This window comes from Borostomias antarcticus (assembly GCF_949987555.1).
Source record: "Borostomias antarcticus genome assembly, chromosome: 19".
Taxonomy (NCBI): Eukaryota; Metazoa; Chordata; class Actinopteri; order Stomiiformes; family Stomiidae; genus Borostomias; species Borostomias antarcticus.
Window position 1 is genome coordinate 17,928,232 of NC_140252.1, and position 18,295 is coordinate 17,946,526.

Below are 18,295 nucleotides of genomic sequence, written 5' to 3' on the forward strand. Positions count from 1 at the left end.
TGTGTGTGTGTGTGTGTGCGCGCGCGTGCCTGGCCTTGCGACCCCTCATCAGCTCCCCTTGTTTTTGGGAAAATGGCCTTATTAGTGTGGAGTCACGCCTAACACGGGGAGCCCCGACCGACACACTCCTGTGTGTGTGTATGCACGTGTGTTTTAGTCACGCGTTATGTCTCATACACACGTGACGACATACCGTACACTTGCAGAAACGAACTCTGAGTGCTGAGCCCATGCGAAGGAAATGAAAACATGTTTATGAGTGACTCATACAATAGAAAATAGCATGTTTTTGTGTACAGGTACTATATTGCTGCAAATGGGTGCTTGCGGTTTAAAAATGGTCTTGCTTGTAATGGTGTTGTGGAGGGGGGGGCTACCAACAATGCGATTCCCTCCCCACTGCAAACATGTAATCATTGTCCCCCACCAGGGACCTTGGTTCAACCCGTGTACGTTGTGAGTGCGTTTGTTTATCCATCCGTCTGTACCAGGGCCCTCCATCTGGGGGCGCTTGCCACATTTTTTCCCCCATTGCCAAGAACATTTTGCTTTGTACATAAAAAAAGAAAAAATGAAGCTTGGTGTCTCAGTGAAAGTAGTCTATTCTACTCAGGAGCCCGTCTGCTTTTGTCCAGGAGCTGGTCTCTTCTCGTCTTCTTCTATATTGGCTGAAATGGATGAACTGTTTTTTTGCTTCCCTCTGGAAAATGAGGAGTAGGATCAGTATATATGCACCCCCCCGCCCCCTTTCTCTCTGCTAAAAGTATTTTGTTTTCTTCATGTATGAAATGAGCTATATAAATAAAGCTTCATTCGATTTACTTCCTAAATCCATTGTCCTTGCCTTCGTTTTGTCCCGTCCTCGTCTGTGTGCAGAAGAGGGAGAAGAGGAAGCACGAGAAGATCCTGAGCGAGGAGCTCTACCCCGCCGTGATCAACCTCAACCAGTTCCTCCCCCCCGACCACTGCATCGACTACATCGCCTGGGACATGGCCCGCTACACCAAGAGGTACGGCGCCGACGTCCCGGCCGCTCGGCGAGCTTAGCTTGGCCTACGTTAGCTAGCTTAGCTTAGCCTATGCCAGTTAGCATAGCTTAGCCTACGCTAGTTAGCTTAGCATCGAGCGACGGTCCACCAAGAGGGACCTAGGGGCCAGTCGGCCAGCTTCAGCTGAGTCTAGTTAGCTTGGCATCCAGCTACGCCAAGGGGGCCCTGCGGGGGCCAGAAGTCTCCCCAGCTCGGTAGATGTGGCTATCAACGTTGTTTGTTGGAGGAAAAGGATATCCGCACACTGGATCATGGCTACCAGTACTTAATTCAAGCAACGATTCGATCCAGCAGGGTCTTCGACAGGAAAAACATTTCCCGCTGGATGAAAACATTTCTCATTGTTGAATGAAGTAACCGGGAGCCATAATCCAGTGTGTGGATATCCTTTGCCTCTATGATTCAAGCTGTGTTCTGGCCTAAAGACAGGTTGGATGTGCACACAGCAACTCTTCTGTATCAATGTTGTTTAGCCTTAGCCTAATGTCGACGTAGTTCCAACACCTAAAGAACGCAAAGAATTGCAGCTTAGCAGCTTCACTGTCAGCACACAACCCTTGGGTACATCAGGTACCTGGAATAAGCACATATGTGAGAGGAGCTGGTGTTTTGTGCCTAATATAACGCAAGGTCAATTTTCAGATAATGGAAATAAAATGAAAGTGCAGATTGTAAACTTTCAAATGGTGTGTCACTTGACAACAGCTGAATAAGATATGCTTACTTGAAAGTTGGTGGACCTAAAATCAGCAAACTCCCCCTTTAAAGATTTTGACCTTTTCTCACCTCAGACAGGCAGGTAGTGGGGGTGGGAATAAAACTTGCTAACAGATTAATAGCATTTAGTGATCTTACTAATGTTGTTTGGGGTGGGAATAAAACTTGCTAACAGACTAATAGCATTTAGTGATCTTACAAATGTTTTTGTTATATTGTGTACCTTCTTCAAAACATAATACGGCAAAAAAACGAAAAACGACTTTTCTTTAAAAAAAAATAAAATAAAAAAAAGTTTGGGGGATTTCGTGGGGAGGCCTGAGACACATCACACTGGCCAGTAGGGGTGTAACGATACACTAATCTCACGATACGATGAGATACACGATATTGGGTTGGCGATAACAATACGATACGATACACTAAGGGCAGGTGTGAAGCGTTGCAGTAGTGCTGCTGTTCACACCAATAGTGCATTTCTCCACATTTCTACTCCACTACACTTTGTGAATGTAGAGCTTAACTGTTGTAATATCACGGATAGGCCTAGAGACAAAAGACATGATTGTTACCAGCGCTGTGTAGCCAGCATTCACTGATATACAATAAACATATCACAATATTGTTTTCACCTTGACGATACGTATTGTGACGTTTCTGTATCGCGATATATTGTGGCACTATATATTGTTAAACCCCTACTGGCCAGTTACATGAACGTGAATATGAACTGTAGGTTCACCAGGGGTAGGGCCGGGTATCGAGTCGAATTTCAAGAATCGATTCGATTCCGATTCACCAGGTTTGGAATCGATTATCACGATTCAATTCGATTCGATTCAATATCGATTCGGTTAGTGTTACTAAAACCTGTTTTTTTTTAGCTGTAACCTTAATTACATGACTGCCAAGTTATGCAACACATCAATACTAGGGCTGGGTATCGATACTGATTTCCAAAAATGAATGAATCATTGAATGAATGAATGAACTATTCATTCCTTCATTTATTCATTAATTCATTAAATAAAAGATCGATTTTGGGATTCATGAATCGATTCAGAATCATTTGATTCAGAATCGATTCAGAATCGATGAATCGATTTTTTAAACCCAGCCCTAACCAGGGGTACAACCCAAAGGGAGAATATTAAAGGGTGTTCAGAGGAGAGAGCCGTGAGCACATTCATGTAATCAACCACTACCTTCCCTCTGCCGCCCATCCATCCATCAACCGCCTTATAAGCCCTGTCAGGAGCCATATCGCGCTACATCGCTGCGGCATATTTCCCACAAAGCCCCGTGGTTTTTCAATGTCCAATCACTCGGCTCAAGTGCCGTCGTAGCCATGGAAACGTCCGAGGGCGCACCGCACGTGTTTAGCGCTCCCCGGGTAACTAGTTTTTTTTCCCCCACAGCTGTGGTATTCTCGGTGAACCCGCGGTCTGCGAGCGAGCGCGCGTGAACGAGTCCGACCGCGGACCGTGGATCACGGCGCCTTGGCAGCCGCGGCGCTGTAAGACATCTGTCGCTGTCCCCGAAGGGAAAACAAAACGTTGAACGCTCCAGTAATTGGAGTCTCTCTCTGTCTCTCCTCCCACGTCTCCCCACACTTTTTTTGTTTGACTACTGTTTTTTCTTCCTCTTATACCCTCCTTTTTCTGTCTGTCTCCTTGTCTCTCTCTCCTTTTCTCTCCTTTTTCCTCTCTCCTTTTCTCTCCTTTTCTGTCTCTCCTTTTCTCTCTCTCCGTCCTCCAAATATTCATCCCTCTTTCTCTCTCTCTCTCTCTCTCTCTCTCTCTCTCTCTCTTTCTCTCTCTCTCTCTCTCCGTCTCTCTCTGTTTCCGTCCCTCCGTCTCCATCCCCCTCCCCCTCCCCTCCTCAGTAAGCAGTGCAACGTTCTGGACCGTCTCAGCATGATAGCGGAGAACGTGGTCAAGAGAACCGGCTTCTTCGTCAACCGGGCCGACTTCTACTGCCACACCCTCCGGCCGGACGAGAGGTGAGCCCTGGGTTGCACGCGCACATGCGCACACACACACACACACACCGTCCCTTAGCTGTCTCACAGTATAAGTACACGCATGCACACACGCACGCGCTCACACACACACACATCACACACACACACACACACACACTCACCATCCCTTAGCTGTCTCACAGTATAAGTACACACACACACACACACACACACACACATCCATCCCTTTCTGTCAACTCTCACAGTATATAAGTACACCTTTGTTTATTCCAATGAATAAACAACGTGTTTTTTTTCTTTCTTTACATAAATGATTCATATTCAGAGACATGCGCCTTCAGCCATAGCGTTCAATTTGGAAACTCCCTACAGATATGGGTGGATATCGGAGCGGTCCTGCTGAATAGTCATGTATGAGGCTGGCCCTAACAGGCTCGGAGGATGGCAGCTCATACCGCCGTCGACTGGCTCCCTCAGCGGCCGCACGCATGTTAATCATATGCATTGACATTACCATTTAGTAACATAACTAGGCGGCCATGCTAATGCCTGTATTTATCGGCCATCATTGCAAACAACCTATCCCTATAAATGCAGACGCGCGCCGAGACGGGGCGGGCACAGATGCACACACACACACACACACACACGCATAGCCCACCCTCTCTTGTCCTCAGCGGGTCGTTGAGTCCATTCCAGCCTCAGCTTGAGGGCGAGAAATGCTCTGGCAAACGCTGTGCCCATTCTGCTCGCGCATGTACTCATCCCTCGTTCCCTCATCCGTCCCTCCGTTCCTCCTGTCCCCTACCCCACCCCCCCCCACCTCCCGGGGCTCAACCACCGGCGCGTCCCTGTCTCACTCAAATTAGTCTTCAGGCTGTGTTCTGAACCGCACTCTTCAACCTTTTACCAGCAGTACGTACTACAGCCGACCCTAGGAAGTACGTACTTTGCACGCAGTACGCATACAATCGGCACACTACCGCTTGCCGCTTTGTCCTAACGTTGGGTCTTGGACGTTTTCATTTCATTTCAAAGCTTTATTTATACTCGTGAAACACTGAGTGAAAACATTTACAGTGATGACGAGTTAAGGTCGACCGGCGATGACCAGTCGGAGGTCGACCACGTCCGTCGCAAGTCCGTAAAGCGTCGCACATGACGGAATTTCCGCTGCGCATGGGATTGTGGGTCAGAATAGCCAGAAAGTCTGCTGGTTTGCATTAACTGCAAAACACGACCGGATGTGGTAGGACATCCTGGTATTTTTTGCCATACTGCATGTGGCATACTATATATTTTGACATACTACATACTACTACCTTTTGGCATACTATATAGTATGGAAGTATGCTATTCGGAATGCAGCCTAGGAGAATGTCATTGGTCTCGACAGGAAGGGCTGAAGACGGAGACGAGGTAGGGATGGAGAGAATAGGAGTTAAATGGATCTGCAGGTTGGATTTGTGTTGAGGCCAGGTAGCATGTTTCCTGTTGGCCTTGTGTTTAAACAGACTTATACATAAACAAGAGTCTGCTCCAAGCATCCTGTGGGACTGATAGGCTTACCTCCAGCACCACACACACACACGCACACACACGCACATACACACACACACACACACAGGAGGTCTTTTGGGTCTTACTGTTTCAGTCCACCCAGGGAAAACAAGGCATTGATGTTTGATGATTTACATAAAACACTGGGGCTACCGGGTCTCATTCCAATATAACAAGGAAGTGACGGGCAGGAATCTTAATCCGTAGGAGAGAGGTGGGATGTGTTGAGCAAAGTATTCCGCTGGATTCTTCAGGGCTTTGGGCTTTTACATAGTTTGTGCATTTGTTTATTTATTTAACCAGGCGGGTCATTTAATAACACATTCCTATTTCGACGAAGGCCTGTAGGACGGAGGAATTTCGGATTAGGCGTGCGTTTCAGCCTGGCTTCATCCCCTGAATTGGAATTTTCTTAATGAGATTCGCGGTTTGGAAATGGTCTCACCCAGAGTGATCTCTTGTTTGGAATTTAAACCAGGCCAATCACCATTCTTTGTATGCGTCCTTTTAATCAAACTGCGCAAGGCGATTGGTCAGGGGATGAACCAATCACTGAGGACTCCTTCGGCAAGGAAAATGGCTGCATTTGGAGCCTGTTCAGACTGAATGATGAGGTGAAACGTGATAGGAATTCAGTCCGAGTGTCAGGCGTGCGTTTCAGTCAGTTTCATCCTCCATCTTGTGATTCGAGGAACTCCTTTTAAAAAATCTCGGTTTCTTCACTTTTACAACTTTCTTTTGAATCTTCTTTTTATTGGGTTGTATCTACCATCTTATTTTCCTTGTTCATTTTATGTCTATTTTTATGTGCATGTCATGCTTCTTTGTTGCAAAGCATTTTGAGGTGCATTTTTTGTATGAAAGGTGCTATACAAATATATTTATTATTATTATTATTATTATTACTATTATTATTATTACAATGTGGAGTCAGGACAGAGTTATTCTGAAAAGTCCTACACAGTGACCCAAGGTTTGAGTACTAAGAAAATGTGTAAAACTGTCTAAACTCCTCAGTCTGCTGTTGACTTCCAACACGTTTCTCTCTTCGTGTGTGAAACTGACAGAGCTTCTCAGGGGAGTCTGCTTTTGATTTCCAACACGTTTGTCTCTCCTCAGGTGGAGAGACCTGGGTGGGCGCCTAACTCAGAGTGGACGCGTCCAGGTACAGTTTGGTGACGTGAAAACCCAGAAAACAGTCCTGCACACACCATTCAACAAAAGTCCATTTTACTAGGGGCACTTCAGGGGCAGAGTCTTGTGGAGCGTGCATGCTTGTAAAACCATTATATATAATGGTATATATATATAGCCATTATACAGTGGAGTAGCTGCTGTAGCCAGTCAAAAGAAGTGATGAGGCTTGTCGGAGCAATGGCCTTGAATTGAGCCAAGTCTGCCTCCTCCCATGAGGGGAGATATCAGCTCTGTTAAGAGAGGAGATGTTAGCGCTGTTAAGAGAGGAGATGTTAGCGCTGTTAAGAGAGGAGATGTTAGCTCTGTTAAGAGAGATGTCAGCTCTGTTAAGAGAGGAGATATCAGCTCTGTTAAGAGAGGTGTTAGCTCTGTTAAGAGAGATATCAGCTCTGTTAAGAGAGATATCAGCTCTGTTAAGAGAGATGTCAGCTCTGTTAAGAGAGGAGATATCAGCTCTGTTAAGAGAGATATCAGCTCTGTTAAGAGAGGAGATGTTAGCTCTGTTAAGAGAGATGTCAGCTCTGTTAAGAGAGGAGATATCAGCTCTGTTAAGAGAGATATCAGCTCTGTTAAGAGAGGAGATGTTAGCTCTGTTAAGAGAGGAGATGTCAGCTCTGTTAAGAGAGGAGATATCAGCTCTGTTAAGAGAGATATCAGCTCTGTTAAGAGAGGAGATGTTAGCTCTGATAAGAGAGGAGATGTCACATCTGAGTCAAGAGGTCGCGCCGTGCTTGGATGACGTCCGGACATCACGGTAACCCATTTGAGCCAGTCGCAGCGCCGGATTTTAATCTTTTAAGCCTTTTCGGTCATTGAGATCGTTATACAATATCGTTATTCTCTCGCTCTCTCGAGTCGAGCCGCGTGCAGAGAAGGGGGCATATTAACGGCGTGGGCTATGCAGCAGCAGCTGGGTGCTTGACTTGAGCAGGAGCTCTGAGTCCCAGCGTCTCCAATGCTCCAGCGCACCTCCTTATAGAAGTGGAGCCCAGATGTATAGTGGAGCCCCCCTGCACCTCGGTAGAGGGGTGAACCTGATGCCCTCTTTCTGTCGTTCTGTAGGCTTTAAGTTGGCATCGCTGCCATTTGGTGTGTAGTCCAAAATCCCTATGGGGGAAAAATGAATAGGATTTGCGAAAAAATGCCGAAAATAAGGTCTGTGTTTAACAGAGACTCCCGGAATATGGGAATGTTTTGTTTTAAAAGTGAGAAAAAAAAACTGCCAGACTTTGGCCCCCTAACCCCTTTCCCTCAAGAGGCTTTTGCTTTTTGCCAGGCCGCCTTTGTAAATAAGAACTTGTTCTTAAAATGCTTGCCTGGTTAAATAAAGGTTAAAAAAAATACTGTACATCATTGAAGATAACGGTTAGCATATCTCAACAACATCGACCTCAGAACAAGGGCTTCAGAATTCATCTTCAATGAATAAGCATCTTTTCAGCCTACGAATTGACATCAGACCTCACCACTCTATAACCTAATCCTAAACTTTGAGTACCAGCACTTATTTCACTCCCAAGTCAAGCACTGACAACAACAACAACAACAAACAACATCAGAGCAAAGCGCAAACACAAACCACGCCGTTCTTTCCCCCTTGTCCTACTGTAGACCGGAGTCCTGAGGACCAACTGTGTGGACTGCTTGGACCGGACCAACACCGCCCAGTTCATGGTGGGGAAGTGTGCGCTGGCCTACCAGCTCTACGCCCTGGGCATGATTGACAAGCCCAAGCTCCAATTCGATACGGACTGTGTCAGGTACGAAGCCCCCGCCTCCCCAGAGAGGCCTGCTTGTGAACGTACCGGAGACATTCAATTAAATTACATTACAGTCATTTAGTTGACGCTTTTATCCAAAAACGGAGACTAAACCACGACAGTTTGGCTGCGGTTCAGGTTACATTACATTACAGTACATTACAGCCGTTTAGCTGATGCTTTTATTGCTATAGATTGATTCTAATAATTAAGAAAAGAGTAGTGGAGAATGCCAAGGTCCAAGATGGTTACTTTTACTCCAAATAGTTCACGAGGGCTCTCAGAGAAAGGAAAATCCACCAAGAGCAAAGATTATCCTCAAAACAGAGCATTATAAACACTGTGGGTGTGACCATACATGCATATTCAAAACTTCACTGACCTATTATCAGTGAGTAGGCTGGGTCTGAGGGTCAACATCTGAAGTGAACATTTACAGAGGTCAAAGATGAACTAGGAGGAGACAGGAGACGGCTGCATCACTGTTTAACACACAGGATTCACAATGTGGATTTCCTATGATCATGTCTTGAACAGAGAATAAACTTATTTGAATGTATCTATTACATTAACCAAAGCCACTTACAATGCATTTAACGGAGGAAAGCCAATGTACTACTCCTCACAAGTGCATCTCCTTTCTAAAACAAGTGAGTACATAATCTAGCATAATCTAGTGCTGAAGGCAAAATGCAACATTAGTAATCTAAAAATACAATAGGTGATTAAGAGGGAGAATCGTGGTTTCTGAATGGTTGTTAAATGTCAGTGTCATTTTATTTATATAGCACAATTCATACAAATCAATGTAGCACAAATCGCTTTCTATAAAAAGAGATGGATGAAAACATAATAATCATATAAACACAATGAGAGCAGATTAAAAAGAAAGTCAAAGTAAAATAATAAAAAATGAACAGATGGTGTAAAATAGAGTGAAAGGTTATGGGTTCTCAGTCGCAGCACTGCCAAGGTTTAGACCGCGGAACAACGCACATTTAAGATGCTGATGTTCTCCTCCTGCCACCTAGTCCCCTGACCTGGGCTTGACCTTTGACGTGTGTGTGTGTGTGTGTACTGTATGTATGCGTGTGTGTGTGGGTCTGTGTGTGTATGTATGCCTGTGTGTGTATGCATGTGTCTGCATGTGTCTGCGTGTGTCTGCGTATGTGTGCGTATGCGTGTGTGTGTGTGTGTGTGTATGCATGTGTCTGCGTATGCGTGCGTATGCGTGTGTGTGTGTGTATGTATGTATGTGTATGCGTGTTTGCGTGTGTGTGTGTGTGTGTGTATCCGTGTGTGTGTGTGCGTATGCGTGTGTATGCGTGTGTGTGTGTGTGTGTTCCAGGCTGTTCGAGGAGCTGTATGAGGACCACGGTGACACCCTCTCTCTGCAGTACGGAGGATCCCAGCTGGTCCACAGGGTGAAGACCTACCGCAAGATCGCCCCCTGGACACAGCACTCCAAAGACATCATGCAGACGCTCTCTCGCTACTACAGCAACGCCTTCTCAGGTACACACACACACACACACACACACACACACACACCTCATCTCACCCACCCACTCACATCTATCGAGTCAGGCCGTTTCCTATCTTACTCTGTAGCTGTCTCAGTTCAACTGGAAAAGCCCTCCTTACAACACACACACACACACACACACACACACACCCCTGGCACACAGTTCTGTCAGTACAACCCAAGACGAGTGCCGTGAACGAGGCAGAAGGAGAGAGGCGGCGTGAACCAGCATGCGTCCGAACGCCGTCAGCCGTGCCCTCTTCGTGTCCTCCATCTTTACTCACTTCCTCCTGATTGCAATTCCATTTAGCGCGGCGACACTAATGCATTCACTAACCCCCCCCCCCCCCCCCCCACTCGACGGTCGCCCTAGCACTGCCCCCCCACGGTCTGACCCCCACCCACACCGGACCCCCTGGTCCGGCATAACCATGGAAATGCAGACTCACTTTCCTCCCTGCACACACACACACACACACACACATATGCATACACACGCATAAGAGCATTCCGTCGTACCCCCCTCACCCCAGCCCCCCTCGCCCGAAAATGTTCCCTTTCCAAGGAAATCAATAATGGCTGTGTTTCCCACGCGTACGGCGCCTGGCACTTTTTAATGAGCATATACATCAAATGTACACTACCCCCGCCCCGCCCTCCCCCCCTCTCTCTCTCTCTCCCATTCTCGTGTTCGCTAACACACACATTCACGCACACACAGTACAGTATGCGTCCATATCATAACAGCTGCATTACGCGGGACACTAATGGTGGACTGTGGCGGACGCCCCGTTCTCTCCCTCGGCTGAAACGGCCCCAGCTAGCGTCGCGCGCTAATGAGCTCATGAACCTATGTTCTCTGTTCCAGAATCAGAACGAGTCTACTGCAGTTTCACAACGGGCTAGGAATTTGCTTTCCGGCGTAGCATTTAGACAACGTTGGACAGGGTGCAGGAACGAGACAGGACAGTACAAAGACAGGACAGTGCAAATGGCGAGTGCAAAAGCTAGTGCAAAAGAAGGATAAGCTAAAGAAAAGAGCAAGGTACAAAAGGTAGCACAGTCAGTTTATACAGTGAGTGTGTAGATGAGTGTGTATGTGTGTGTGTGTGTGTGTGTGTGTGTGTGTGCGGCGTGATGTGTGTGCGCGGTGCGCCCTATACATACATTCAGGTCCTATACATAGAATACATTCAAGTGGTCATGTTTACAGTAAGTGACTTTCTCGGCGGCTTTGCCCAGCTTCACATACTGTTTCCTGTCGGACAGGAAGTGGGTGACCCACCTGCAGGTAAAGTCGGGCACGTGCAGCTGGGAGAGCTCGTACTCCGGTGTGGGCGGGAGGATGGTGTTGAAGGCAAGGCTGAAATCTCCAAACAGGATCCTGGCGTAGGTGCCTGCGTGTTCCAGATGCTGTAGAATGTAGTGAACGACCATGTTTACTGCGTCGTCCACTGACCCGTTTGCTCTGTAGGTGAACTGTAGAGGGTTCAGGAGTGGGTCTGTGATGGATTTGAGGCGCAGCAGAACAAGGCGCTCGAAGACCTTCATTACTACAGAGGTCAGAGTGACGGGCCTGCGGTCATTAAGGCCGGTTAATTGGTTGATTGAGACTATTTTCATCGAAGCTCAATGGCAATTGAATCTCGGCGAATTAAGATTTCCAGTAAAAAAGGAGCGTGATATTATATTAGGTAGGGAGGTAGGTCGTACCTTATCGGTCCCCAGGGTCATAGATTCTGTCATTATATTCTTAAAGCTCACTTGAGAAGCTGATGGCATAACCACCTGGAGCTACGTGGCTCCTGTCGCTGCAGTAGATTTCCCCAGTGTGGGAGCTACTGCTGCTGCTGTTGTTGTTTATTGTTGTTATTGTTGATGTTGCTGTTGCGCTCGCCTCCGGAATGCTCCCCCGCTCCGCTCAAAATTACCGTCTCCTTCACTTCACACTGCTCGGCAGAGTGGATTGGGATGCATTACAGAGGACGGCTGATTGCCGCGCACACACGCGCACACACACACACACACACGTGTCTGTGTGCATGTTTGTGTCGCGCACGCACCAACGCACCGCAATCGCAGACTCTTTTTTTTTCAAGGCAATTTGAACAAACATCTCTCTCTTTCTCTCTCTCTCTCTCTCTCACATTCTCTCACACACACACACACACGCGCACAAAGTCCTCCTGTAAAACGTGGGGACGCGGTAAAACCACCACTCGACCAATCACACGGAGGCTGAGGAGGGGGGGAGGACATCGCCGCTCTTCCCGTAAACCGTACACCTGTCACGACCCTTCATGACTCAATAGACCTGTCATAGCTCGATAGACCCGTCATAGCTAGATAGACCGGTCATAGGTCGATAGACCTGTCATAGCTCGATAGACCTGTCATAGCTCGATAGACCTGTCATAGCTCGATAGACCCGTCATAGCTCGATAGACCTGTCATAGCTCGATAGACCTGTCATAGTTCGATAGACCCGTCATAGCTCGATAGACCTGTCATAGTTCGATAGACCCGTCATAGCTCCATAGACCCGTCATAGCTCGATAGACCCGTCATAGCTCGATAGACCTGTCATAGTTCGATAGACCCGTCATAGCTCCATAGACCTGTCATAGTTCGATAGACCCGTCATAGCTCCATAGACCCGTCATAGCTCGATAGACCGGTCATAGTTCGATAGACTGGTCATAGTTCGATAGACTTGTCATAGCTCGATAGACCTGTCATAGCTCGCCGAGGACATCGGCGCCGGCGACAGAAGCCGTGCCGAAATACGCTTCTTCTTTTGGTCGAGGGTGATACGAGTGAGTCACCACGTTTCAGCCCCAAGGACGAGCGGGTCTTGAAGGATATTAAAAGTTGTATTGGAAGAGGATGATTACTTTAGCTAATATGAGGTTGGGTTTATCGCCTTGTAATGGCGCTGGAACGGTTTTACTGACGCAAGCACGCAGACGCACTGGGTCCTCACCGGGTCTCGGAGGTGGCGGTAATGCCTCGTAGATTGCTCACTCCCTCGGAGCTCGACATTATTGTCATTAGCGGAAGTTGTACTCCAATCAGCCAATCACCGCGCAGCGGCCGCGGTCGAGTGATGCGCTCGGAGGTCCCGAGTGTCCGACGCCGCCCGCGGACAACCGCCGGTTAATACGAGAGGGGCTGACCTGATCTGGACGTGCGCTAGATGGTTTGTTTCTCACAAGCGTCTGGGAAACTACTCAGCAAGAGTCGAACTTTGACGCAGAGAAAAGCCTTCACCGTCATTCCTTGCTGTTCTTTCATTGAAGAAATACCCTCCTGTTCAGATATTTCAGACTCAGGTTTTATTCGTCACGTGTAACGTTCAGTGAACACACACAGTGAAGTGGGGGAGGGGCGTCTGGGTTTCATTGGAGATGAACCTTCTGACATGGGGCTTGGTGACGAGCGTTGACGTCATTCTCTGAAAGAGAGAGAGAGAGTTGATGATTATTCGCTCCGGGTCTCAGCGGTCAAGTGTGATTGGGCGGCGGGCGGGTGGCGGCGGGAGCCCTTGACCCAGTTGCCTGACCTCCTGGTCCGCGCCACGCCCCGTTCCCGCTGTCCGCCTCTCATCGCGTCGGGCCAGAAGACGCCAGGTCAGCGGCGCCGACACGGAACTCGGAATGCTAAATGGAATGCTAATTTTGGCCGCCCCCCTCTCAAACACACACACACACACACACACACACACACCCTTTTCTCTCTGTTCTTCTTCAAACCTTTACACTTTGTAATTGCCTCTCTTAACCCGCGACTGTATTTCTTAGGGTGTCATCCATTCACACAGGAGTCTCTTTGTCGCGCGTCTCTTGCGCAAGTTACCGCGCTGGAAGAGATAACGATGGTATCGAGTGAGTTAGAGGAATTAGATGTGGAACAGAGGGATTAGATGTGGAACAGAGGAATTAGATGGGGAACAGAGGAATTAGATGTGGAACAGAGGGATTAGATGTGGAACAGAGGAATTAGATGTGGAACAGAGGAATTAGATGTGGAACAGAGGAATTAGATGTGGAACAGAGGAATTAGATGTGGAACAGAGGGATTAGATGTGGAACAGAGGAATTAGATGTGGAACAGAGGGATTAGATGTGGAACAGAGGAATTAGATGTGGAACAGAGGAATTAGATGTGGAACAGAGGAATTAGATGTGGAACAGGGGAATTCGATGTGGAACAGAGGAATTAGATGTGGAACAGAGGAATTAGATGTGGAACAGAGGAATTAGATGTGGAACAAAGGAATTAGATGTGGAACAGAGGAATTAGATGTGGAACAGAGGAATTCGATGTGGAACAGAGGAATTCGATGTGGAACAGAGGGATTCGATGTGGAACAGAGGGATTCGATGTGGAACAGAGGAGTTAGATGTGGAACAGAGGAATTAGATGTGGAACAGAGGAATTAGATGTGGAACAGAGGAATTAGATGTGGAACAGAGGGATTCGATGTGGAACAGAGGGATTAGATGTGGAACAGAGGAATTAGATGTGGAACAGAGGAATTAGATGTGGAACAGAGGAATCAGATGTGGAACAGAGGAATTAGATGTGGAACAGAGGAATTAGATGTGGAACAGAGGGATTAGATGTGGAACAGAGGGATTAGATGTGGAACAGAGGGATTAGATGTGGAACAGAGGGATTAGATGTGGAACGGGGATTAGATGTGGAACAGAGGAATTAGATGTGGAACAGAGGAATTAGATGTGGAACAGAGGGATTAGATGTGGAACAGAGGAATTAGATGTGGAACAGAGGGATTAGATGTGGAACAGAGGAATTAGATGTGGAACAGAGGGATTAGATGTGAAACAGAGGGATTAGATGTGGAACAGAGGGATTAGATGTGGAACAGAGGAATTAGATGTGGAACAGAGGGATTAGATGTGGAACAGAGGGATTAGATGTGAAACAGAGGGATTAGATGTGGAACAGAGGGATTAGATGTGGAACAGAGGGATTAGATGTGGAACAGAGGAATTAGATGTGGAACAGAGGGATTAGATGTGGAACAGAGGGATTAGATGTGGAACAGAGAAATTAGATGTGGAACAGAGGGATTAGATGTGGAACAGAGGAATTAGATGTGGAACAGAGAAATTAGATGTGGAACAGAGGAATTAGATGTGGAACAGAGGAATTAGATGTGGAACAGAGGAATTAGATGTGGAACAGAGGAATTAGATGTGGAACAGAGGAATTAGATGTGGAACAGAGGAATTAGATGTGGAACAGAGGGATTAGATGTGGAACAGAGGAGTTAGATGTGGAACAGAGGGATTAGATGTGGAACAGAGGGATTAGATGTGGAACAGAGGGATTCGATGTGGAACATCACTTTGGGAAAGGAGGGGACGGTGTTTTAGTGGGTCGTGTGCATAGAGGGGGGGAAAAAAACATTAGCAGCCTTGAGTCTGGACTCAGAGAAACAGCCCTTTCACTGAAATGAATGTGGGCACATTAGAGATGATGGTCTCCGTCAGACTGTTTGACTGTTTTGTCTCTGAAGCTCTTGTGCAGTACCGTAGCTACAGCACTTTTTAAAATGTAATTGGATGGATCCATGTAATAGATTAATGTTTTGGAGGTTTTAGATGAATGAGTTTTGAATGAATGCATCTTGGTCGTCCCTGGGTTGAGGGTTTTCTATTGGTCTCTCTTGTTGGTTACTGTGAGATACCGGCTCCGGAACGCTTCAGGGCTACGCTAAACAATCAGGCACAATGCAGACCTGCTCTGTTATGTTGTTATACAAGCGAGTCCATGATGGAACAGGGTCATATTTTCTTCTCACTTACCGCTTGCCTCTCCTCCTTCTCTCCCTCCTCCTCCTCCTCTCCTCTTCCTTCTTCTCTCCTTTCTCCTCCTCCTCTTCTCTTCCTCCTTCTCTCCCTCCTCCTCCTCCTCTCCTCTTCCTTCTTCTCTCCTTTCTCCTCCTCCTCTTCTCTTCCTCCTTCTCTCCCTCCTCCTTCTCCTGTTCCTCCTTCTCTCCCTCCTCTTCCTCCTCTCCTCTTCCTCCTTCTCTCCCTCCTCCTCCTCCTCTCCTCTTCCTCCTTCTCTCCCTCCTCTTCCTCCTCTCCTCTTCCTCCTTCTCTCCCTCCTCCTCCTCTTCCTCCTTCTCTCCCTCCTCCTCTCCTCCTCCTCTCCTCTCCCTCCTTCTCCTCCTCTCCTCTTCCTCCTTCTCTCCTCCTTCTTTTTCTCTCCTCTTCCTCCTTCTCTCCCTCCTCCTCCTCTCCTCTTCCTCCTTCTCTCCCTCGTCCTCCTCTCCTCTTCCTCCTTCTCTCCCTCCTCCTCTTCCTCCTTCTCTCCCTCCTCCTCCTCCTCTCCTCTTTCTTCTTCTCTCCCCCCTCTTCCTCCTCTCCTCTTCCTCCTCCTCTCCTCTTCCTCCTCCTCTCCTCTTATTCCTCCTCTTCTCTCCCTCTTCCTCCTTCTCTCCCTCCTCCTCCTCTCCTCTTCCTCCTTCTCTCCCTCGTCCTCCTCTCCTCTTCCTCCTTCTCTCCCTCCTCCTCCTCTTCCTCCTTCTCTCCCTCCTCCTCTCCTCTCCCTCCTCCTCTCCTCTTCCTCCTTCTCTCCCTCCTCCTCCTCTTCCTCCTTCTCTCCCTCCTCCTCCTCCTCTCCTCTTTCTTCTTCTCTCCCCCCTCTTCCTCCTCTCCTCTTCCTCCTCCTCTCCTCCTATTCCTCCTCCTCTCCTCTTCCTCCTCCTCTCCTCTTATTCCTCCTCTCCTCTTCCTCCTACTCCTTTTCTTTTGAATATCTCACTCCGTCCTTGAGCCCTGGGCAGGACAGGATATGCAGGTGTGTGTGTGTGTGTGTGTGAGGGGGGGGGGTCATAGAGGGTGTGTGATTTCAGCAAGGACCAGGAGCTTACTTTGTTTTAGTCACATCCTTCCCCATCATCCCTCCATCCAATCCTGTTCAAGGATGGACACAGTTTCAGACACACACACGTTAACTAAGCCAACTTTCAGGGACATTGCATGAACATTTCATACCACACAAATTCATTCATCACACATACACACCTAATTTCTAACCTATACTTATGTGCTATTAATTCATAGCATGCGTGCCTGTGTGCGCGTGTGTGTGTGTGTGTGTGTGCGTGTGTTTATGTGTGTGTGTGTGTGTTGAGTTCTGTTCCACAGACAGAAAATTGTATTGGGAAATGACTGGTTAGAGCGCTGTAATTGCGACCTATCCCGCTTAATTGTCCTCCCGCCGTTAAGCACCTGCTGGGGCACGTGGGAGGGCGGGGCGGGGGGGGCGGGAGGGCGCCTCCCCAGACACGGCACCTGTCACACCTCAGCCCCGGCCGACGTGTTAAGGGCACGTGCGGCGGGATGACCCGCTTAACGCGCCAAACGCGGCACCGGCCGTGGAGCGGCGAAGTCACGCTTCGGTCTCGTGTTCAGTTTTATAATATTTATATATAATATACAGCTTTTCCCTGCGGAAACTTGAATAGGATAGATACTTTAATCATCCCAAAATCTGGCGTTCCAGCAGTGGAATTACAGCAAGGTTGGAAAAAAAAGACACTACTGTAGATAGTAGGTATAAAAAAAAGAGGAAGAACATGGACCATATACATCCATATGTCCAGCATGTGTACAGTATAGAATAGAATAAAAAATATATGTACATACATGCATACAGTCTGTATAAATATATATGTCTAGGAGTATACATGCATGCCACCACTAACACCCGTGGATTTACACGGAGAAATGTTCCGGCCGCGCGTATTTCAGGATGTGTGAAGGGGAGAACGTATAGGGGTACATATCTAGGTCATGCCACTTATCTGCAACACACCACCCACATGATTGAAGATGATGGAATAAACGTACCTTCGTCATAGGGCAGGGGCAAGTAGGGCAAGATTTCCTCGGACCACCAATACGTGTAGCTAGACGCGCGCACACACACACACACACACAAAGACAGACAGACACATTTACACATTATATAAACTCCTAGTTTGTTTCAATTCACGGCCCTCGCCGCACAAAACCCAATAACCTGGATGTGTGATTGAATTCAGTTGGTTTAACGTTGAATAAAACATTCAGATCGTCCAATTTGGGTAAATACAACTGCTATTATTCACATACATACATACATACATACATACATACATACATACATACATACATGTATGTATCTACACATCTAGTTTCTTCACATTCTTATTTGTAGACTGTACTTAGTATATAAAATGTCAATGTCAACTGACTGTATGTGTAGCTGTGTGTGTGTGTGTGTGTGTGTGTGTGTGTGTGTTATATTTCAGTTGTCATAGAAATGTTAGTTTCACCACCTCCTTTGTAATTCACCACTTCCCTCAACCTTTCACATAGCTGTGCTAACCTAATTTATGACAGGATGACCTCTCTCCAGGAGGTCGACACACCTAGACACGTCTGCCTTATATATAACCATCCTTTGTCTCATTCCCTGCAAGATT

The 18,295-nt window shown here is 47.3% G+C and overlaps 1 protein-coding gene across 1 annotated transcript in view; it reads left to right on the top strand.

Moving 5' to 3' along the window:
• fig4a (FIG4 phosphoinositide 5-phosphatase a) overlaps nucleotides 1-18,295 on the top strand; it is a 71,559-nt gene that overhangs the window by 24,885 nt on the left and 28,379 nt on the right. The window contains exons 12-16 of the mRNA XM_084453777.1: nucleotides 877-1,010; nucleotides 3,652-3,768; nucleotides 6,430-6,475; nucleotides 8,119-8,267; nucleotides 9,616-9,782. Of these exons, the coding sequence (XP_084309903.1) occupies nucleotides 877-1,010; nucleotides 3,652-3,768; nucleotides 6,430-6,475; nucleotides 8,119-8,267; nucleotides 9,616-9,782 (613 nt within the window). The remainder of the gene's footprint in view (nucleotides 1-876; nucleotides 1,011-3,651; nucleotides 3,769-6,429; nucleotides 6,476-8,118; nucleotides 8,268-9,615; nucleotides 9,783-18,295) is intronic.